At 37.1% G+C, this 23,770-nt stretch overlaps 1 protein-coding gene across 1 annotated transcript in view; it reads right to left on the minus strand.

The window, feature by feature from the left end:
• Nucleotides 1–4,901: 4,901 nt before the first annotated feature.
• NARG2 (NMDA receptor regulated 2) overlaps nucleotides 4,902–23,770 on the minus strand; it is a 79,544-nt gene continuing 60,675 nt past the window's right edge. The window contains exons 12-15 of the mRNA XM_006899639.1: nucleotides 20,317–20,401; nucleotides 16,747–16,797; nucleotides 12,694–12,952; nucleotides 4,902–5,030 (exon numbers count right to left, since the gene is read on the minus strand). Coding sequence (XP_006899701.1) covers nucleotides 4,902–5,030; nucleotides 12,694–12,952; nucleotides 16,747–16,797; nucleotides 20,317–20,401 — 524 coding nt within the window. The remainder of the gene's footprint in view (nucleotides 5,031–12,693; nucleotides 12,953–16,746; nucleotides 16,798–20,316; nucleotides 20,402–23,770) is intronic.

A 23,770-nucleotide genomic window follows, 5' to 3' on the forward strand; every position in this document is an offset into this window, starting at 1 on the left:
ATAGTTCATGAATCTTCCTCCAATCTGGATAGCATATTCCTCATATTCTGTAGCTTCTTGGATTTATAGGTTCACCATATAAATGGCATATGGAGAAAAAAAATAAAACTGATGTATTTCCTGCTTTTATCCATTCTCTTCCTGTCTGAATAACTGGATTCTTGGTCTCTGTATAGGTTACATATGAGCTTAATTAAGTTTAGAATTTTAGAGAGCTCTGGTGGCCTAGTCACAAGAAGCTGCACTGCAATCCCAAAGGTGTACAGTTCAAATCTACCAGATGCTCTGCTTGAGAAGGAGGGGCAGTCTCCCGTGACATTAGGATATGATTTGATGGTGTACACATACACACACACACACACACACACAAACACAGAGTTCTAGAATTCTCATTCTTCATAAATGTTATTTATAATTGTGTTATTATGATCATAATCAATCGTTTGCATAGTCAATAAAACACAGGAAAATAGTTCTCTGGTATTTTCTACTTTCATTCAAAATTCACCTTAGGTCAGCTATGATATTTCTTGTTCCATGCCTTCTTCTGAATCCAGTCTTCATTTCTGGCAGTTCTCTGTTGGCATACTGCTTCAGTTGTTGTATTTCTCTTTTGCAAGATTTCACCTGAGTGATATTAACGATATTGTTTGATAATTTCCACTTTTTGTTGGTTCATCTTTCTGTAGAATGGGCACATACATGGATCTCTTTCAGTCAGCTGGCCAGATAGCTCTCTCCCAATGTGTTGTTTTTTTAAACAGACATGTGAGCAACTCCAGTGCTGCTTCCATTTGCTGAAACATTTCAATTGTCATTTGGTCAATTCTTAGACCTATCTCAATCAATATAGCCCTAATTTATCCAGTATCCCAAATGGGAAACTACAAGTCTTAATTACTAGGCTTTCCCTGACATGACCAAGTTGTCATTTTCCCTCATCCTTTATGTATTAGTTGAGTTTAAACCTGACTCCTCCTTCTTTAATTCAGGATTTTAGAGTTTTTCAATCACTACAATGCAATCAATGCTGCAACTTTTGACAAGAGCTTTATATAAAACTTAATTAAGATTCACTACTGGTTCTATATTGCTCAGAACAAAATTAAAATGTGCTACTGGGCATTCCTGTCCTGTCCTATGGCTTTCTTTTTCAAATTCATATACTACAATTTGGTCATATTTCAGATATGGGAACTCTAGTGGCCTCATGCTAAGGAGCTGCACTGCTAACCCAAAGGAACACAGTTCAAATCTATCAGCTGCTCCTAGGGAGACAGATGGCATTCTACTCCCGGATGATCAGATATGAGTTGGTTCTCATTCAATGGAACAATTTTTTGCTATATTTTAAATAACTGAGCTTAAATTTTATCTTAGAAGGTCTTTAATCATCAAGGTTGGGTTAGATGTTGTTTGTTCTATTACTTTATCAGAACACTTATTGCACAGACAGTATGGCTTGCTTTCAAGCTTATGTTGTTCATTAGGATATGTGCTCCTAATAAAAATGTTCATAGCTACATACTGATTTCTTCATGTACTTAATCACAAAATAAACACTATCTTAGATGTTTACTAAATTAAAACTAATATACTGGCTTTGTTGAGACTACTGTGAATTCAAGAAGATAGAAAATTAAGTCAAATAAATATTGTGATATGTGAGAAAAAAACTATTCTAAATTTAAAACATATAGCATGCACTTGCATACAAATACTTGTAGAACTGTTTTCCAAGATGTGTGCATACATTTTATCTTGATTTTACACATCGTTGCTCATATTGTCAATATTACAGAAAAGGATCAAATTAAGCACAAATAAAAAACCTAAGGCTACCTTTACATCTATCTGAATTAATGCAAATGTATGGCTAAGGTAATTTTTATATAATTACTCACAATAAGCACATGTTTCATGTAAAAATTACATTAAAAAATGAAAGCCAAGACTATCTTGCACTTACAGTCTGAAGCAATAATTTTCAGCTTTTCACAGAGGAAATTCCACGGGAATCCCTGTCTCTCCCTTGATTCAATGCCAATGACTCAGGATGGAAATATTTCTGGGATAAGTGAGTAAAACGAAGCTTTTGAAAAAGAAAGCATATAATTTTCAAAAACAATATAAAAATTACTAAATAAAACCTTGAAATTGAAGATAATAATTTCAATTGCTATTTACAATAAATGGTAATGTTTAAAAGTCCCATTTCTTTTAATAATATAAAATACATTTTAAAAGTTTCTAAAAACTAAATGTTGCCTTAGATGAGAAATGTTGCATTTTACAGATGGCACACATATTTGTGAAATTTAGAGTGCACATTAAAGAGCTGATATAAAAATTTAATTTTAGGGAGCTTTGGTGGCCTAGTGGCAAGAAGCTGTACTGCAATCCCAGAGGTACACGGTTCAAATCCACCAGATGCTCTGCCAGAGAAGGAGGAAAAATTTCCCTTCTGTACCAGTCAGATCTGATTTGACGGGACAAGCACAATAAATAAATTAAAAAAAAAATAATTTTGTTCTTTCTTAAGTTGAAACTGGCTACAATAACATAAGTTAATCATGCTTGCTTTCACATGTATCTCTTGAAAATACCATCCTGGAGAATTTAATCAATATAGTTAAGACAAAGAGCTTATGTTTTATTAGTATACTGAACAGCATAGTAACCTTTTCAGTTGGCAATATGAAAATTTTCTGGAAAACACATTCATCTCTTTTGACTAATGTATTTCAACATTTTGCTAGAGTTAATGCCAAGTAGAGGTTCGCATAACCGAATTACCAAACTTGCTGAACCACTCAATCAATGGCTGGCTGGCTGTTTCTTTTTAAACAAACCTGATGGTTTCAAAAGACAATAGAACTTTTGACTTTTTAGAGGGAAGAAGCATCAAAAGACGGAAGGAATACACAGAGTCACTGTACAAAAAGAACTGGACGATGCAGAGGGATTTTATGAAAAAATATTATCACCGATAGATAATGGTAATAAAGGAGGAAATTCAAGCTGCTCCGAAGGAATTGGCAAAACATAAGGCCCCAGGAACTGATGGAATACCAAGTGACATATTTCAGCAAATGTTGCCCTGGACGCACTTACCAGGTTGTGCCAGGATATCTGCTACCTGACTGGAAGAGATTAATTTATTCCCATTCCAAAAAGAAGTGATGCAAAAAAGTGTGGAAATTATCCAACAATATCACATGTAAGCAGTACACTGTAAGTAGTACACCGACTTGAGAAATACCAGAAATACAAGCTGAGTTTAGAAGAGGCTGCGGCACTAGGGGCATCATAGCTAACATTAGATGGATCTTGGCTGAAAGCAAAGAGTACCAGAGGAATGTCTATCTGTCACTGACTAGGCAAAGGCATTTGACTGTGTGGATTACAATAAATTGTGGCTAACATTGAGAAGAATGGGAATCTCAAAACAGATGACTGCTCATATGAAATCTATACTTGCACCAGGAAGCAGTCCTCAGAGCAGAGAAGGGAAATACTACATGGTTCAAAATCAGGAAAAGAGTGCATGAGGAATGCATCTTGTCTCCATACCTTTTAAATCTTATGCAGAACAGATCACTCAGGAGGCTGGACTATTAGGAAGAATGTGGCATCAGAATTGTAGGAGACTCATCAATAACCTACATTATGCAAATGATACAACTTTGCTTGCTGAAACTGAGGAGGACTTGAAGCATTTGATGTAGAAGGTCAAGGACTGCAGTTTTCCATATGGATTGAAGCTCAGTATCAAGAAAATAAAGATTCTCACCACTGGGACAATGGCAGCACCATGACAGATGAAGAAGAGATTGAGACTGTTAAATTTCAGCTTGCTTGGTTCCACAGTCAATATTCTTGGCATCAGCAGTCAGGAAATAAAAAGATGAACTGCACTGGGAAAGTGTGTTGTCAGGGACCTCTTGAGTACTGAGGAGCAATGATGTCAGTCTAGAGACTAAGGTGTACCAGATCCAGGCCATGGTCTTTGCAACTACTTGCTATGCATCAGAGAGCTGGACAATGAATAAGGATGACAGAAGAATCGATGTCTTTGAGTTGTGGAGAAGAGTACTGAACCGCCATGAACTGCCAAGAGAAGTCTGTCGAGGAAAGGGTGAAACCAAGTTGTTCCTTGGATTTTGAAGCTCCATCTCACATACTTTGGGCATGTTGCCTGGAGGGACTGGTCCTTGGATAAGGACATCATGCTTGGAAGGGTGGAGTAGAGGAAGACTCTGGATGAGATAGACTGACAATCACTGGGGTAACCGGGACTGGGTTTTGAGCTATTGTATATACGCTTACTATACATTGCAAGAGATTCACTGAACAGAATAACAACTTTATTTTAAACTTTTGGCTTCTGCAACAGAATTTTGTCAAAACATTTTAAGTTATTAACTTGAACAATCTTCATTTTAAAGTAGAATACAAGAAACAGTCACAATGGGTCAGAAAGAGAATCATACTTTTAGTAGGAAGATTTAACTTTTTAAACTAATCTCAACAGAATGGAGATATACATTAAGCTAGTAACATAATATATAATGGCAAATGTTGTTCTGGAAAAAAGGAAATTAGTTTCCTATTCATAATTTTTAGAAAAGGTATTCTTTAAAAAATATTTTTCTTCTTATTTCCCTGCCATAATGCTAAAACACATTTATTTTCAAACATAAGAGTTAATAGGATAATATTCCATTTTAGCTCACCTGGCCAACATATTTTTTTTCAAGGCACTCTAGGAACTATCAAGGTTACGAAAATAAAAATTTTCCTCTTGCCAGTTCAGTTGCTGTTTTAGGCATGTTTCCCCTCAAACTTTTCAAATTTAACATAAGTGTTTTTCTGGAATTTCATTTTCAGCGGTACAGCCCTTAAGATATTTTTCTTTTATTTGGAGCCACTCCTTCATTTTCAACTTGCTGAGCAGACAAGCAACTGCTTTTGGTTTCCATGGAAACTGGATTCCTGCGGCTACGTGTAGACATTCTTGTTCCACTAGCCTGAGAGAGGAGGCAAAGAATAATATAGCTTAACATTTTGCAGTATACTCATATACAGTCAAATCTGTAAAATTTACACATGCACTAATCAGCTTGCAAATGAGCCTTTATATTTTTATTCTACAGCTACCTGGTCATTTCTGAACATTTTCAAAGCATTCCACCTGTAAGTAACAATCAGAGAAGGGGCAGTATGTAGAGGTGTGAAGGGGAAAATGTTCTACATGCTGGATTTCGAGGAGGCTGAAATGTTAAGTTAGAAAAATGAGAGAACCAACGAGATTCTGGGCCATGTACTTGACAGTAATAATGAAGATGAAGGACTACAAAAACAGACACAGAAAGAGAGGGGAAGGAGATAAAAGGAGTTTGGAGGCAGGAAAGAAAGAAGCTGGAAAAGAAAACAGAGAAAGGAACAAAGATGAGGACAGAAAAGAATACAAAAAGGGAAGAATAATAAATATGAAAATAAAGCAAAAGAGAACCTAAACTGAGTAGACTAAACAAAATGAAGGCATCAGAGAGAAGAAAGAAAAAGGGGGGAACAGGAAAGGGGGAAGAAGTGGTGTGGGGTGGTAGGAGGCTAAAACATTCCTAGTGCTGGCTCTTCTCCACCATGGCCAGCTTTCCTGACACAGGGCACTCCAGGCCCCCATCTACCCCACATGGTGTCAGGGCCAGCGAACATCTAATCCTAGGACGTGATTCTCTGTTAATCCTAATCCTACTGAAGATGAGATGGGGAAACGCAGTCTCCTCTTTTGTCACTGAGCCAGCATATGAAGACTTAAAAAAAAAAGGGTAACAGGGAAGGTGAGCTTTGGAGAGAAGCAGCTAAGTGTTAGAACCCCAACTCATTTCCCCAGAAGCTGCCCTTATGTGCCTCAATAGTTTTAAGCCACTTAAGTACCCTGTTTCTCTAAATTATGCCCACTGAATTCCAGTCTTAGGAATAAGAGACACTGTCACTCCAAGCACACACATAGTCTTGTTATTACATGCAGTCGAGTCATTTACCACTCATAGCGACCGCCTGTGTGAAAAGTAGAACTGTTCTATAGTTAAGGCTGTGATCTTTCTGAAACAATTCAGAGGGTCTGTGTTTTGAAGTGATTCTGGGTGAGTATGAATTATCAATCACCAACATTCTCGCCAATAGCCAAGCATTAGACTGTGCCACTAGGGGACTCCTCTCACATTTCTAGTCCAACAGAATAGTATTGACCTTGCTTTATGAGCTACTGGCTCACTAAAATTGTATCAAATTCCAGCTTCCCTCAGCCAGTATCTTCTCGCTCTAGGGCATTAGTTTTGGTTTATAATTAGATGAAGAGAAAGGACAAAACTGATTTGGGTTTCAAGTCTGTGAGTTTGACTGAATCTGGTGAAGTTTTTAATATACTGAGAAGTTGTTGTGACTTCTGGATTATATCTGCCGTTTACCAAGCAATTGAAAATTTTAAATCAATAGTATTTCCTATAAAGGTGTAATATCAACACAAATTTTATCTACTGAAGGCAGTGGTAGTAAGCAGCAGATATTCTTGTCTTCCATGCTGGAGACCAGGGTTCAATTCCCAGTCCATGAGATTCAAGTGGCGCTAACACTCATCTCTGTTACTGCAGACTTATATGTGGTTATGATGGGGAACAGGTTTCAGGGGAGCTTCCAGGTAAGACAGTCTAGAAAGAAGGGCCTAAAGATCTACTTCCAAAAATTCTATCAATGAAAACCCATCTGAATTTATGCATGGAGCTGCCATGAGCTGGAAACGCAATGGGAGCTGACTGCAACAGAAAAACAACTACTGTACTGACTAATACAAAGCAGAAGGACGCTTTTAAAAAAAAACCTTTTTTTTGGAGATTATGAGGGAGGGGGTGAAAATGGGTATAATAAATACAGATTACAAAAGCTGTGGAAGGAGTAAAAGGTATAAAGAATCGTTACGTACTGTCAAGTCGGAATCAACTCACAGCTGACCTTCCAACAGGTTTTCACAGGCTATATATCACACGGAATGAGACTACTCAGACTTCTTCCATGGAGCAGCCTGTGGATCAGAACGGCCAGCCTTGGGATGACAGGACAGCTCCTTACCCATCAGGCCACCATAATGTGCTCTTTTTGGCCTACTACCTAATAAACCTAGTTTGGTTGAAGCGAAAATGTCCCATTCTCATACTCTGCATGGCATTGAAAACAAAAAAAATTATTGATTTGCATACAATAATTTATCGTTTATGTTGTGTTTCACTCATGTACACTGTTCTCCTCCCCTCTACCCTCCAAACTCAGTGACCTAATGATTTCCTCCTCTCCCCTGCTCCCCTGGCCCGCTCATCCCCCTTTTGGATATCCATACACATCCTACTAGTTCTGTTTTTACAATAATGATCTTATGGCGCCTGACTGAGTCAGCTCAGCATAATGCTCTCTAGCCTCTCCTATGTTATATATTTTATTTTTCAAAATCATGGCTCCTAAGTGCTGCACAGCATAGTATTCCATCATGAGAATGTATAATTTTTCAATCTAGTTGTTTTTGAGGGGCACTTGGGCTATTTGCATGTTCTTACTATTTATTGTAAATAATGCTGTTATGAACATTAGTGTACAAAACTCCATTTGTGTCTCAGTTCTACTTTCCTTGGGGCATATTCCTAGCTGGGTCATATGGAATCTTTATGCTTAGTTTTTTGAGGAAATGCCTAACTCTCTTCCAAAGTAGTTTTATCATTTTACAACCCCACCAACAGTGTATGGGAGTTCCAATCTCTCTACTTATCAAATAGGGAAACAACAACCTCTTCAACAAATGGTGATGGCAAAACTGACTGAACTTCTACCTGCAGAAAGCTGAAATAGGATCGACATCTCACACCATACACAAAAATTAACTCAAGGTTACCTAGGCGTAAAGCACCAAACCATAAAGATTATAGGAGACAAAATGAGATGAAACTTAGCAGACCTAGCCTATGGTATAAAGAGGATGGCAAATGCACACTTAGGAGAGGATACATCGAAGAATGGGACCTTCTGAACATTAAGTCCTTGTGTGCATCAAAAACCTTTTCTGATAAGGTGGAAAAAATCAACTGACTGGGAAAAAATGTTTAGCAATAGTATCTCAGATAAGGGTCTCATAACAAAAGTTTATAATATACTAAAGGGCATACACAACAGAAAGACCAATTATCCATTTACAAAAGGAGTAAATGATAGGGAACGACCTTTCACAGAGGAAGACATTTGGAGGGCCAAAAGACATATGAAGAAATGCTCAAAATCACTAGTAATAAGAGAGATGCAAATCAAAACCACAATGAGATATCTCATCCTAATTGTGGTAGCAAAGTTTCACAGTACAGCAATCAATACATGCCGGAGAGGATGTGGAGAAACTGGAAAACTCTGGATGTTATTGTTATGTGCCACTGAATCTGAACTGACTCACAGCTGACCCTGCAGCAGGTTTTCAGAAGCAGTAAATCACATGAGAAGAGAGGCTGCCTATCCTCCCAGAGTAGCTGGTGGATCTGAACTGTGTATCTTTCAGATTATACTGCAGCTTCTGACCATTAGGCCACCAGAGCGCCCATGCTCTGGATGCTGTTAGGTGCTGATGAGTATGACTCACAGTGACCCTATGAATTGCCAACCTAAACCCTGTGCCATCCTCATCATTTCTAGCATTCTAGAACTCATTGCTGAAGTCACTGTGTCAATCAAACTCACTGAGAGTCTTCTCCTTTGCTAACCCTCTATCTTTCCAAGTATGACATCCCTTCACAAGGAACAGCCTCACCTAGCTACGTGTCTAAAGTATGAAAGACTTTGCTTCTGAGGAGTACTCTGGCTGCACTTTTCCCAAGACATCTGTTTGCACTTTGGGAAGAATATAAAATAGGAGGGTCTAAAGTACTTAACTGTTAATGGAAAGGTTGGTGGTTTGAATTCTTTAGTGCCTCCGCTGGGGACAAGGGGGGAAGAAAAAGATCTGGGATATCTGCTCTCATCAAGATGGCAGCCTAGGAAACGGCAGGGTGCAGTTGTACTTAGTCTTACAGGATTCTTGTGAGTTGGAATCAAATTGTTGGCACACATAACAGCAGCCAACAGGGTTAATTCTCACTAAACGTTGGGTTAGATTTTGGGCAGATGTGTAGAAGACTGTCATTAACTTCCCATAAGCTTTAAAAAACCCCTCCTATCTAACCAAGAAACATCAGTTATCTAACTGTCCTCTGTACCTTAATGCTGGGCTGTATATAAGCTGGTTTTGAATAATCTCACAAAATTGGTGGCCCTTCACAGGATATGAACAGACACTTCACCAAAGAAGACATTCTGATGGCTAACAAGCACATGAAGAAATGGTCAAAATCCAAATTAAAACAACAATGAGATATCATCTTGCCCCAGTCAAAACAGCAATATTTAACAGAACAGCAAGCAACAAATGCTGGCGAGGTTGTGGAGAAACTGGAACCTTTATTCACTGTTGGTGGGAGTGTAAAATGGTGCAACAACTGTGGAAGGCGGTATGGCGCTTTCTCACAAAGTTGCAAAAAGACATACCATTTGACCCAGCAATTCCACTACTGGGAATATACCCCAAAGAAACCATAACTGACACCCAAGCAGATAAATGCACAACCATGTTTATCGTGGCTTTATTCACAATAGCAAGGAGTTGGAAACAACCTAAGTGTCCATCAACAAATGAATGGATAGAGAAGCTGTGGTATAGTCACAAAGTGGAATAGTACACTGCATTGACAAACAAGGAACTCATGCAGTATTATTCAAAAAGGGGGACCCTGGAGGACACTATGCTGAGTGAAGTATCTTAGTCACAAAAGGACAAACACTGCATGGTGCCACTGTTGTAAAACAGGACTGACGTCAGGGTTGGGGAGAGATTGAGAAAGATGGGTTCAATAATGTATACTGCATTGAAACAGATGAGGGAGAAAACTGTTTAAAAGGAGTATGTGATTAGGTATTTTTGTTATGACAGGAGTCCAGAGTGAGTCCTCCTGGGGGAGGGTTTGTAAAACAATGAAAGAATTTTTCATTTACTTTTCCAAGAGGGTAGTGTACTAGGAGGAAGGGTTGGGAGGGGAGAAAAGTCCCAACAATGAATGAATGGAAACCCAAAGTCTCTGTAAATTTTCACTGAAATTAATAATAAATTAAAAAAAAATTTGATGGCCCTAAAATCAAGTGCTTAATATGGTACAGGTATACGTATGTAACAGAACTGCTACATCTTATAATTTCTGTGGTCAAATAGTGCCCATGTGGACCCTCCTTTGCCCCACTTCAAATCAATTATTTTCTTATTATAGTATCTTTTAAGACCAGCTATGTTATTAAAAAGCATTTCCGTCTCCTGACAGGTCAATCTCTGCCTATCAGGCACCCAAACATGTCTTGGGCTGCATGTGGCATAGAAAACCTCCCTTCCCACCTACACTTTCCCTCCCACTTGAGAACCTGTTGGGATGTGAATGGTAGTGGCAGTGGTGGCAGGTGGTGGTATGTAATGTTTGCTGACTCTGGGTGCTTGACCATGGCAGGAACCTTGTTTGCCCACTGCCTGCCACCCAACCTGGAGGAAGATATTACTCATCCTGTCTACTCTGGCCTTAGAGCCCCACCAAGACCCATACCCTCCTTTCTGCCTCTCCCAGCTGATCTGCAATTTAAGGACCTTGCTCAACATCCTCCTGACAGCCTCTGATCTTGTGTCATTCTGCAATCACACTGCACCCTTCATGACCAGACTAAGATCTCACAGATGAATGGGGGAAGAGTGTCTCTTACATGGCACAGTCACTGCCATGGCCTCTGGTACACTGCTGCTCAGAGTGGCCTTGGGAAGGCCCCTTGGGCTGGTTCATCCCCACCCAAGATCAGAAGAAGGGCCAACTGAGGAGTTTTTTAGTTGTCATAGATATAAAATGTTGGATAATGAGATAGTTATTAAATGAGAAGTAGGTGTAGAAAGATATTGCTTTTTATTTAAGACAATACTTGTGCAAACACAATATATTTCCCCTTTCACTTAAAGTTGTTGAATACCAGCATATTAAGCTAATCTTTATGTTTAGGAAGGAATAAGCCATCCATGGACAGAATTATGTATTTTAGATAAGTTTCTAAATAGAAAGAAAGAATTCTCTTAGAAAGAACATGAACCCTTCAAAGGTAGCTCTTCATGTATAATTTATATTCATGTAAAATTCATGTAAGTTATAGTTAAGAAAATTCTATCTTAGAAGGCTATAAAAATTATTACTTACCTGAAAGTTAAACTGGATATAACTATCACTTGTAAATAAGTTTAAAATGCCAACAACTATCTCCCCATCATTTCAGGCACTCCAACTAGTTAACCACATTTATATTTTCCCTAGTTAAGCTCAACTGGAGTTCTGGTGGCCTAGCAGCAAGAAGCTGCACTGCAAATCTTGAAGGCACACAATTCAAGCCCACCAAGCTGCTCTGTGGGAGAAAGATCAGTCATCTCCTCCTGTGCAATTAACTGTCTCTGAAAAACAGCTGGGGGGTCAGCTATGGATTGGTTCTGACTCAATGGTACACACAACAACATATTCAACTAGAAATGCAGACAGAAAGTTTACATTTCTAAAAGGATTCTCCAAAACAGTAGCATTAGGGTTGAGAACTGAGAGAAACATCTAAACTTCATTGTAAATTAAAAGAATCCTGAAATACTTGCATTTCAACTATTTCTCAATAGTTTAAAGAAAGAGAAAACACTGAAAATGGAGGGGAAGAGATTATTCACAGGGTACACAAGCAATAGATTCTGGAAGGCAAGCAAACAAGCAAAAATTACAGAACTCTGAGAACACTTTCACTCAACATTTTGTAGCACCAGGGAGGAAAATACACTAGAATTTTGTTTCTTAGGCACTCACTTACAGAAAATCAGACTTCCTATTAATATCAAATTAGAAACTAAAAATATGGTATTAAGAATGACCTTGTAGAGACTACCTTTAGCCATGGCTTTAGAAACATTTCAGATGACGAAATCTCATTCAACTGGGAAATATTCTATAGAAATAGTACTAATTGTAACTCAACAAACATTTTTTAGTTATATAATACTTATAAAGCCACAATTTAGCAATTAATACATTGGCTATAAATGTAATAGAACACACATATATTAATATTTGTCTTAATGTTTTTCCATATCCTACTTAACCAAATTTTCTTTTTTTACTCTACTAATTTTAATTGTACGTTTTCTTCTGCAAATTGTCTCATATGTTTTAGGAAATGAAAGAGAATAAAAAGGCATAAATGAAAATTGCAAAAATTATCTTTACTTTTAATGAACACATAGAGACTTAACTTGGTTAAGTCCATGTCCCCCTTGGCAAGGCAGAGCACCTTCTTCAGAGGACTTAGAAACCTCACACAACTGGTGGTTCCACTAACAAAGACTAGACTGGGGTAGAGCATGTTAAGTTTAGATAATATTTCTATGGCTATAATTAGAATAATCCTGTGACTCATATACCCAATATGAATATCAGGTTGAATTATTACATAATCAAATGAAGTAGACTAATAAGAGATAATGTAATGGAGTATTTTATTAGAAAAAAATCTTACCTTTTGTTGTGCTGTGGTACGTAGTGATTTAGGTGGAAAAGTACACGGTATTCTTCCATGATGGATATGATATGGTAATAAGAGATTGGGATCTAAGGGCACCCAGGGAACAGAGAGACTGGAAGGTATAGTAGGCAAGTCCGAGTGTGTTTTATGCAAATTGTATGCTGTTCTAGTAACTTTTCCATCAGAAGTCTTGTAGATCAGGAGAGAAGAATCTTCTGCTGCATGAGATAATAGGTAGGAACCCTCCTGCAAACTAAATCCACATCATGAAATCAGCTCTTTGGTTCACTATACAATTTCAACAGCCTTTCTTAAGCACAATCTGCTACTAAAGCGGAAAACAGTAATGGGAAAAGGAATTCTACTTTTAATAAACTTTTATGATAAAAAAAGTCAAATGGTTTTAACTATCTTCACATCTTTTAGACAAAATATTTTTAATTCTAACTCCAATGCTCTGAAGATCTGATTGTTTTCTTTTTACAGTTTCATTAATGGGTAAAATGAATTTTCTGTATTTAAAGGTGAAAACAAAGTGGTAGAAACAGTTACTGGAACAATTACAACAGAATATGAGATACTATGAGGATGATAATAACAACAGCAGTTAAAAATATGACCATGTTAGTGCTTCATGTTCATTTTCTCACTAAATTCTCCATAACAATCCTAGGAGGCTAGTATTATTACCCCTTATTGTAGAGGGAGAAACAGAAATTAGAGATACTAAGCAATTTGCCCACAGTACCAATGTACGGGGCTAATATTTAAATGCAGTAAGCCAAACCTCACAAGCTGTGCCCGTCATCATGCTCTTTACTGCCATAATAATCTCAGTTACGCAGAAATCTTTCCTTTTTCTTTAGAAAGCTTTATGGGAGTCAATGAATCATCAGAAAAAGCTAAGGAGATATGATTAATATGCTGTGCTTTTTGGGGACTGCATTCTCTTCTCAGTCAAAGTGCTAAGGAGGACATTAGTTCCTTGCCACAATATATCATTAAAAAAAATAAAGATGAATCATACTTTAGCTATGTGGATCTGTGTACACACCTAATACGTTGGGTTTTCATTAACTGTTAAAAACAAACAAAACAGGTTTTGACAAAAAAGGCCCACAGAATTATTCTTAACCATTGGGGAATTTTTTTCCCTTCTAAGTAACACCTTTCATACTTCACTGTAAGAAAGTAAACAATAATAACTGACTGATAATTTTCAATAAAATTTCTAGATATTTATAATAAATTCCCTATAATTTTCAATAGCAATTTTATCTCTTCTTTCTCTGAAAGTAAAAAAAAAAAAAGGTTACTGAGGAATATATTTAGTTAATTAAGAATAATGAAAAACTCTAAGAAGGATTACATGCCACTCATATGCAAAATACATGAATAGATACAACTAATGGTTAGGCAGAGCAGTCCTAAATGTCCTAAACACTTCAGTCTATGACTGTGTTATACAGCTAAAGGGAATTAAGGTAAGGGATGGGATAAAGGCTGCTAATGAACTGATCTTATAATGAAGAGATTATTTCATATAATCTGAGTGGTTCTGATAAAATCAGGAGGCTCTTAAATATGGATGAGAGGGACAAGAAAGAATCAGGAGATGTGACTGTACAAGGTCAGAGTGATGCGAAATGAAAAGAACTCAATTTACAACTCTGAAGATGAAGGAGTAAGGCCATGAGCCAAGGAATGGAAATGGAACCTAGGAGCTCAAAAAGGCAAGGGAAAAGATCCTAAAGATAGAAATATAGCCCTGGAAATACTCTGGTTTTAATCTAGTGAGATCTACACTGGACTCCAGAACTGTCAAATAATACATTTGTTGTATTATCAAATTCAAGATGATTTGCTACAGCAGCAATAGGAACTAACAAACTGAGATAATGAGAATCACATTTCAAAAGCTTCTAGTAAATTTCATATATAAGCACTGTGCTTTATAGAAAGAACGGAATATATAAAATAAAAATTGTCAATAAATCATAGAACCTCAGAACTGACAAGTACCTAGGAATTATTGAGCCCAGTATCAACAAATGAAACTAACAGTTGCACAGTAAATTCAGTGTCATGTTGGAGTAGAATGACTGTTCAAAACGGCTTTCTGAGTCATTGACTTTGACTTCTACCCCATGGCTGGAGGGTGTGAATATGCTAATGATGAGAATGAAGAGAACAGCACCTACAGATTGGAAACATGCAAATCAACTATACAGACAACTAACGAAGGGACTGGTCAATTTTGCTATCCTTCCAGGCTTAAATGGAGTAAGTTGAGTGGCACGAAAGGATTATCTTGCTAGTAACTAGAGTAGAGAGTGTAGCACTTGAATTTGGGCCAGAGATTTCTGTACAATACAGACTGAGACCAGATTCAAGATCAGAGCAGGAGCAGGAGCAGCACTGAACCAAAGACCAACAGAAGACAGAGTAGAACTGGAACCACCATTCGAGAGACAGAGCTAAGACTCTTTACCCAAGCATACTGGAGGAATGGGAGGTCAGGGGGTGGGCAGAAAGGAGGTGGAGGAAGAAGACACCACAATTGGCATGAAAGAGCTCTGTGACACTGGCCAGAATCTTGAGGCTGAAGGTAAGAGGTTCTTGAAGGATTCCTAAGCTGTCCTGTCTAAAGAATTGTATTCTAGTTCATATCTGAGTTATAATTTGTTAACTTCTTGAATAAACGTCATAATCATGAGTTTTGTTTCTGAGCTCTGTGTGGCCATTACAACACATTAGGGGATCCTGAAGTAGAGCAGCAAGAGCTCTGGGAGGGATAGTTGGTATTACAATTTACAGCATGAGGTGCAGGAGGGTGTGGGCATGTCTGACCACACAGGAATCAGTTTTGTAGTTCTGATGTTGTGCATGAGTACTGTTCCCCCTTGTAGAATTAGCAGAGGAGCCACCTCCATGTCAGAAGCATTGGGACAGTTAGATTAGAACTCTGAGCCTTATTATTTTCTATATTGTCTTTCAGAGAGGGTGTAATAGACAGGATGCAAAAACTGTTTTAATGTAACAAAACAATATGTCAAATGATCAGTCCGACAATCTATATTCTAAGATTTGCCATGAATACAATGTTTTTTGATCACAAGCTTTAATGTGTATCGTTATCCTGCAAATTAAAATACAGCTTTGGAAAGTTGAATGGCTGAATGACTCCCACCATGATGTTCACATCCTAATCACCAGAAACTGTGAATGTTACCTTATATGGCTTTGTAGGTATGACCAAATAAAGGTTTTTTTTTAAATAGAGAGATTATACTAGATTAGCTACGGAGGTCTGGTAGCCTAGTGGTAAGAAGCTGCGCTACAATTTCAAAGGCATTCAGTTTGAATCCACCAGCTAGCTGCTCTGTAGGAGAAGGATGGGCAATTTACTGCCTCCCGTGCAATTTACTGCCTCTAAAACCTGCTGGAGGGTCAGCTATAAATTGGTTCTGATTTGATGACATACAACACACCAGATTATTAGGTAGGTCAAATGATATAATCACAAATGTCCTTATGAGAAGGAAGCAGAGGAAGATACTACTACAGAAGAGAATGTGGAATGTGATAATGGAAACAGCTGGGGTGAGGAATCTGAAGATAGAAAAAGGAGCCATTAGTCAAATAACTATTAGAAGCTAAAAATGTCAAGGAAACGGTTCTCCTTGAAAAGTCCTCAGAAGAAAACAGCCCTGTTGATACTTTAAAACTAATTTTAGACTTCTAATACTCTGTTTATGAGTTTAAAAGTCTATATTGTTTTTAAGCTACCAATTTTGTGGAAATTTGTTACATCATCAACTGGAAACTAGTTCATAACCTCAGAGGAAAATGTAATTGCAGGTTCATTTAAGTCAGATACAATTACATTCTTTTATCTCAAAAAATTCAGTTTCGACATATCAAAATCAATCCTATATTTCTAGATTATTTTCCAACCTATCCTGAAAGGTGTATTTTAAAGTCTTTATAAATTTTTATCTAAGAAGATCAGATATATCAAGAAAATATATTTAAAAAATTACTTACCTATTTAATTTCTTTAAGATGTGTTGGAGGATGTTAAATAAACTTGAAATTCTATTAAAGAAAAAAGTTAATATAAAATTGAAAGACACAAAACTTATTATTAATAGCTACAGTTTGTTAAGAACAGAACTGATCTTAATAGTAAATAGGAAATGTGAAAAGATGGACAGCACCAAGATATAAAAATTTTTATATTTGGATTAACTTACAGGGTTTATGTAATTTTATCTATTTCTTGATTTCTTTTAATAATAAACAAATTGGTTTTTAGTCAAAAAACTATAAAGAAATCACTATTTTGTGTGTTCAAATTAAATACTTAAATTTATGTTTAATAATCAAATCCACATTTAAAAATATGTTCAGAAGTATTTAGCAGAATTCATCTGTAGGAGAACACCATGTCTTTTAGAAATGGTGGTGAATTCGCATCTAAATAAAATCATGAGTCATTTATGTCTGCTACCAGAGAAACCACTCACTAGGGATCAGAGTTTTAAAAAAGCAAAACAAAGAAACAAAAATAATCCAGAGCCCATTATTCCAAATATTTCATTAGTATTACAACAATTCTAAAAGCACTCCTTTATTTTTTTTTTTTCAAACTTTCACTGGGAAAGGAGGGCAAATGAGTAATTGTTGTGTATTACTGAGTTCAAAGAGAATGATAGCTGACCCTCCAGCAGGTTTTCAGAGGAAGTAAATCACAGGGGAGTTGACCACCCATCTTTCTCCCACAGAGCAGCTGGTAGATTTGAACTGTGCACCTTGGTGTTGTTCTTGTTAGGTAAACGTCAAGTTGAGTACAATTCATAGCAACCCAAAACAACAGACCTGAACCCTGCTCTATCCTGTGCCATATTCACACTTCCTGACATACTAGAGCCCATTGAGACAGTCACCAAGTCACCTGCTGAGGGTCTTCCTCTCCTTTGCTAACCTTCCACCCTTCCAAGTATCATATCCCTCTCCAAGGAACAGTCACTCCCCGCAACATGCCTGAAGTATGTGAGGCATAGCCTCATCATCTTTGCCTCCAAAGAGCACTTTGGCTGCACCAAGACATATTTGTTTGCTCTTTTGGCAGTCCATGGATTGTTCAATCTCTTCTCCAACACCACAGCTCAAAGGCATCAATTCTTTATTGGTCATCCTTATTCATTTTCTAGCTCTCAGATGCATAGCAAGTGACTAGAAAGACCGTGGCTTGAATCTGACCCACCTTAGTTCTCAAATTTAAATCATTACTCCTGAAAAATTTGGAGAGGCCCCGAAGAAGTGCAGATTTTCCCAGTGCAATGCATCTCCTTATTTCCTGACTGCTGGTACTAAGGGTATTAATTGTGGACCCAAGCAAGATGAAGCTGTTGATAATTCCCATCTCTTCTCCATCCATCACAATGTTGTCTATCAGTCCAGTGGTAAGAATCTTTGTTGACTTGACTTGACATCGGTGTTAGCAGTGCAATGTCTTACCACTAAGCCACCAGTGCACCACAGTGAGGAACTGTTACTGTTAGGTGTCATCAAGATTAGTATGACTGATAGCAACTTTATGAGCAACAGATCTGAACCCTTTCTTAACCTGTATCATCCTTTCAATCTCTGAAACACTGAGCCCATTTCTGCAGTTACTGTGTCAATCCATTTAGTTGAGGGTCTTCCTCTCTTTTGCTGTCTCTCCACCTTTCCAAGCATGATGCCCCTTTTCCAAGGAATAGCCTCTCCTAGTAATATACCCAAAGTATGTGAGATGACATTTTACAATTTTTGCCTCCAAGAAGTACTCGGGCTGCATTTTCTCTAAGACATAACTATTTGTTCTTTTGGCAGTCCACAGGATATTCACTACCCCTCTCCAACACCACACTTCAAAAACAGCAATTCTTCTGTCATCTTTCTTCATTGCTCTCAGCAGCAGCATAGCAAGTAATTGAAAAGACTATGGTCTGAATTAGGCATACCTTTGTCCTAAAACTAATTTTAGAAGAAAGGAAGTCCTAGAACAGTTAGTTGTGGTCATGTATACTTAGGTTAACAGGCTGTTGTGTGAGGGAACATTACATGGTTTAACATTAAGAAAGGTGTGTGCTAGGGTTGTATCCTTTCTCCAAGCCTATCCAATCAGTATGTATTACCTGAGCAACTGGACTCGATGAAGAAAATGTAGCATTAGGATAGGAGAAAGACTTATCAATAACCTTCATTTTGCTGATAATACAACCTGGATTGCTGAAAGTGAGGACCTATAGTTCTTGCTGCAAAAGATCAAAGACTACAGCCTTCAAAATGGATTACATTTCAAGACAAGAAAGCAAAAATTCTCACTACTGGGCCAATATGCACATCAAGAGCGATGAAGAAAAGATTGGGACTGTGAATGACTTCATCTTACTTGGATCCACAGTCAATATATCTGGTACCAACAGTCAGGAGATCACTGGGAAAATCTGTAATCGGGGACATCTCCAAATTATTAAGGAGTGAGAGCAGAGTATGCAAAACTTTCAAACAAAGTCCTATAACGGGCAAATTTGCTGTCAGTGACTTTTTTAAAGTGTTAAAAAGAAAGAATGTCAGTTTAAAAACTAAGTATGTCTGACTCAAGCCATGGTAGTTTTTTATTGTTTATTTATGGGACATGTGAAAAGTGAACAATAAATACAGAAGATGAGAGAACTGATGGTTGGTGAAGAGTAACTGAATATACCATATGCTGCCAAAACAACAAACAAATCTGGGCTAGCACACATGCTGGTAAAGTATTTGGCAGGATTCGTGTGCAAGAAATGGACATCATACTTAGGAAGGTGAGGGTAGGAAAAGGGGAGGAAGACCTATAATGAGATGGATTGACACAATTACGGCAACAATGGGCTTAAATACAAGAGAGATCGTGAAGATGGGGCAGGATTGGGCAAGGTGGTGGTATGCTGTTCAGAGGGGTGCTATGAATTGGAGTTGAGTCAATGGTACCTAACAATTTATACATATAAAGACAAGTCCTCTCTCAAGAAAAACAGACTTTATAATAGAAATCAAAATGTTCATGTATGAGCACAGAGTTCATGTTTTAATTTGGCATTAAGAAAAATACTTGTGTCAAGCTCCATGGCTGGAGTTAAATAATTCATGTAAGTATTGATGAGTCCTCATCCAAACATCCTAACAACTAAAGCTGTCATGCTAGCTCAATGTATTCTGTGGAGTAAGTCACTCTAAGTAAAGATTGCCTCATATCTAAAATCAAGATGATAATCCGACAGCCCTCCCTAGCCAAGTGGTGAGATCTTAATAACATGTTTCTTAGTGGTGCACCACTCTCTTGCTCTATTCTGGTTTCAGTAAGGAGCTCTGGTGGTGTTGCAATGCTAAGCAAATGATAAGTGGCTCATCTCTATTAATGACTCTGCAAGAACAGTTAGTTTCCTCCTGTCAATATTTACAGCCTTGGAAACAGCTTTGGCTCTGGTGCTGCTGGTATTGTATTTAACTTGAAGACGGAGATGGAAATAAGAAAGATCATATTAGGAAGTTTTTTTATTCCCACCACAAAGTAATCTTTCTTACTTGAGAGCTGATATCTTTTCTTTTAATTCCTCTGAAGTAATCTCTTCTAGCAGGAAAAGCTTTGAAGTAAATGCATCAATATGTCCTAAAATGAAAAAGAAAACTTAAAAAGAACGGTAGTTTTTGTAAAATAGAAAAAATAAATCAGTAAGTTATTTTTAAATTTCTTTAAAGATGTTTCAACAAAATTCTAATGAACTGAAGATTTTTAATATGATTTTCAAATTAAAGTCAATGCATTCTGCTTACTACATTAAAATATATTTTAAAATAATAAAAAATTAATATAAAAGAAGCACATTAATTCTAAGGTAGTTGCTAAGGCAAAAAGTTCATATTCATGTGCAAAATTAACATTTAAGTCCAAATTTAAGAATACCAACTGTTAATGCACTGATATTTCTAATTTCAATTGACGTTGCACTTATAATGGAAATATCTCAGAGAAAAAGGTGCCTATTATTACCTGAACAAGCGGCTAACACCAATTTTATAGTCTGTGCATACTCTGTACATCTATGGTCCTTAAGGAAAAAACTTACATGATAAAATCTGGTTTACTTTAATTTTTATTTAAAGTATTCCATGGAATTTCCTGTATCTTTTCTTTTTAGGAAAAGTCTGTTTAAAAAAAGTTTTACTTCACTAAAAACATGAGATGTTTCTAAGATTCTAAAAGACAAAACAGTAAACTTTCAAGATATTCCTATTTTCAAAAAGAAAGTTTACATTCTAAAATAGGATGAGACACAACACTGAGTTGAAATGGACCAATAAAAAATGCTAAAAAAGATAGTCCTGAATTAAATGCAATATAATTAAATCAATACAAAAACCATATTTTCAGTCCTTAGGCAGCTGAGCAAGGGCTTCCTGGTCATTGCTTTTCAGTCATGAGCAATCACTTCTGTGTATCACAGTGTGTGCTACAATTTTTTAAAAAAAATATTAGCAAAGTCAGGAAGCATTGCTTTATATATTTATTAATCTTATTAAGAATTTTATAAAACTATTAATTTTTTTGTTGCTAAGCTGATTCTAAAATTGGAAAATGCTAAGGACCAAGAGTAGCCAAGAAATTCTTTAAGAATAAGCTCATTAAAACGAATAAAATTTAATAATAATTTTTAAAAAGTTAATGACAAAAAAAAAGAATAAACTAACAAAATTTAGTTTATCAAATAGCAAATATAAGTTTTGAGTACTATTATAAATGTACTTAAAAACTCCAATGTTGTTGTTATGTAACACGGAATTGGAACCAACCCACAGCTGACCCTCCGGTGGGTTTTCAGAGGCAGTTAATCACATGGGAGGAGGTTGCCCAGCCTTCTCCCATGGAGCAGCTGGTGGCCACAAACTGTGTGCCCTTGAGACTGCAGCACAGCTTCTTGCTACTAGACCAACAGAGCTCCCTAACCAACAGGAGACTGAATAGGACAATCATAAAATGGAACAAAAATATTTGGAACAAACATAGACAACAAAGGAAAATAATGGACAACATAAAAACAGGCAAAATGTTTCAACAGGTAATTCACAATGTTATTAAGTTAAATATATACTTAACCTACCCCCAGTAATTCCACTTTTATGTGTACAGTGCAATAAGTGGCAGTTATTTTACAAGAGTGTTCATAACTGCATTAAAATGGAAACAACTCAAGGATGTTCCCAAAGTTAAAGGGATACATTGTGGTATACCTTTTCTCACAAGGGGGACATAAAACCAAACCAAAATGTAATTTGTACAGAGTTGGCAAAACAAAATCATGATGTTAGAGTCGGTAACTGGTTCCCTTTGAAGAAGAGGACGAAGGGTTACAATTGTAGGTACCACAAGGGGAAACTATTAGGGCACTGATTACTTAGTCTCCTTATTTACAGTTTACACTCTATATAGTGTGATAGTGGTTTTGACTTTAAAGAAGTCACATGTCTTTAAAAATCAACAAGATCTACAACCAAGGGAAAATAAAATAGATGAATGGGACCTTCTGAGAATCAAATCCTTATGCACATCAAGAAACTTTTCCAAGATCTTCACCCTGAAACCTACAGCGTCCCTTCCCAGCAGGAAGTAGCTAAGAGAATACGCCATCCCCTTTTCCTCATGAATCAGGGTGAAGTCTCTCTCAGGGAGGAGAGCTAGGGAATGGCAAAGGACACACTGACAAAGGAGATTAATCAGAACTGGCTTCGACAAGCACTGTGGCAATTGGACAATTAAAACAGACATTCGGGTGGGGAGGGAAGAAGAACAACGAACTGGGGAGGAGGGTAGAGAAAACAGTGCAACAATGAATGAATGAAAACCTAAAATCTCTGTAAATGTTCACTAAAATGAATAAAATTTAATAATAATTAAAAAAACAAGAAAAGAAAAGAAACTTCTCCAACAGGGTTAAAAAGGGAAGCCACAGACTGGGAAAAAGTATTTGGTAATGACATGTCTGATAGAGGACTTATATCTAGAATCCTTCAGCACTACAACAAGATAAACAACCCAACTGCAAAATGGGCACAGGATGTGGACACTTCACTAAAGAAGACATTCAGATGGCAAACAAACACATGAAGTACTAAAAATACCTAGCTCTAAAAGAGATGCAAATCAAAACAACTATGAGACAGCATATCACCCCAGTAAGAACAGCAAAATTTAACAGAGCAACAAACAACAGATGCTGGCAAGGTTGTGGAGAAATTGGAACCCTTATTCACTGTTAGTGGGAGTGTAAAATGGTGCAGCCACTTTAGAAGGCAGTATGGCGCTTTCTCAAAAAGTTGGAAACAGAAATATTATTTGACCCTGAAATGCCACTACTGGGAATATAACCTAAAGAAACCAGAACTGCCACCCAAATAGATATATGCAAATCCATGTTTATTGAGTCTTTGTTCAGAACAGCAAAGTCAAGTGCCCATCAACAAACAAACAGAATAGAGAAGCTGAGGTATACTCACACAATCGGATACAACACAGCACTGAAAAACAAGGAACTCATAAAATATACAAAATGGGTGACCCTGGAGGACATTACGCTGAGTGAAATATCTCAGTCACAAAAGGACAAACACTGTATAATGCCACTGTTATAAAATAGGACTGACATGGGGGTTGGGTGAAAACACTGTTATAAAGCAGGATTGACATGAGGGTTGGGGGAAACTAAGAAAAGAGGGAATAAATAATGGGTACTGCATTGAAACAGATGAGGGAAAGAACTGTTTAAAAGGAATATATGATTTGTATGACACCAGTCCAGAGTAAGAGCTGCATAGTAAAATGGACTCAGAGGGACAGAGAGGAAGAGGAAATTGTGCAAATGAAAGTATTTATTTTTTCAAAGAGAAAAGCAAACTGGGGAGGTGGGTAGGGAGGAAAATGTGCAACAAGGAATGAATTGAAATCCAAGTTCTCTATAAACTTACGTAAAATCTGAATTAAAAT

This window comes from Elephantulus edwardii, unplaced genomic scaffold (assembly GCF_000299155.1).
Source record: "Elephantulus edwardii isolate Elephantulus edwardi_28Jun2011 unplaced genomic scaffold, EleEdw1.0 scaffold00264, whole genome shotgun sequence".
NCBI classification, from domain to species: domain Eukaryota; kingdom Metazoa; phylum Chordata; class Mammalia; order Macroscelidea; family Macroscelididae; genus Elephantulus; species Elephantulus edwardii.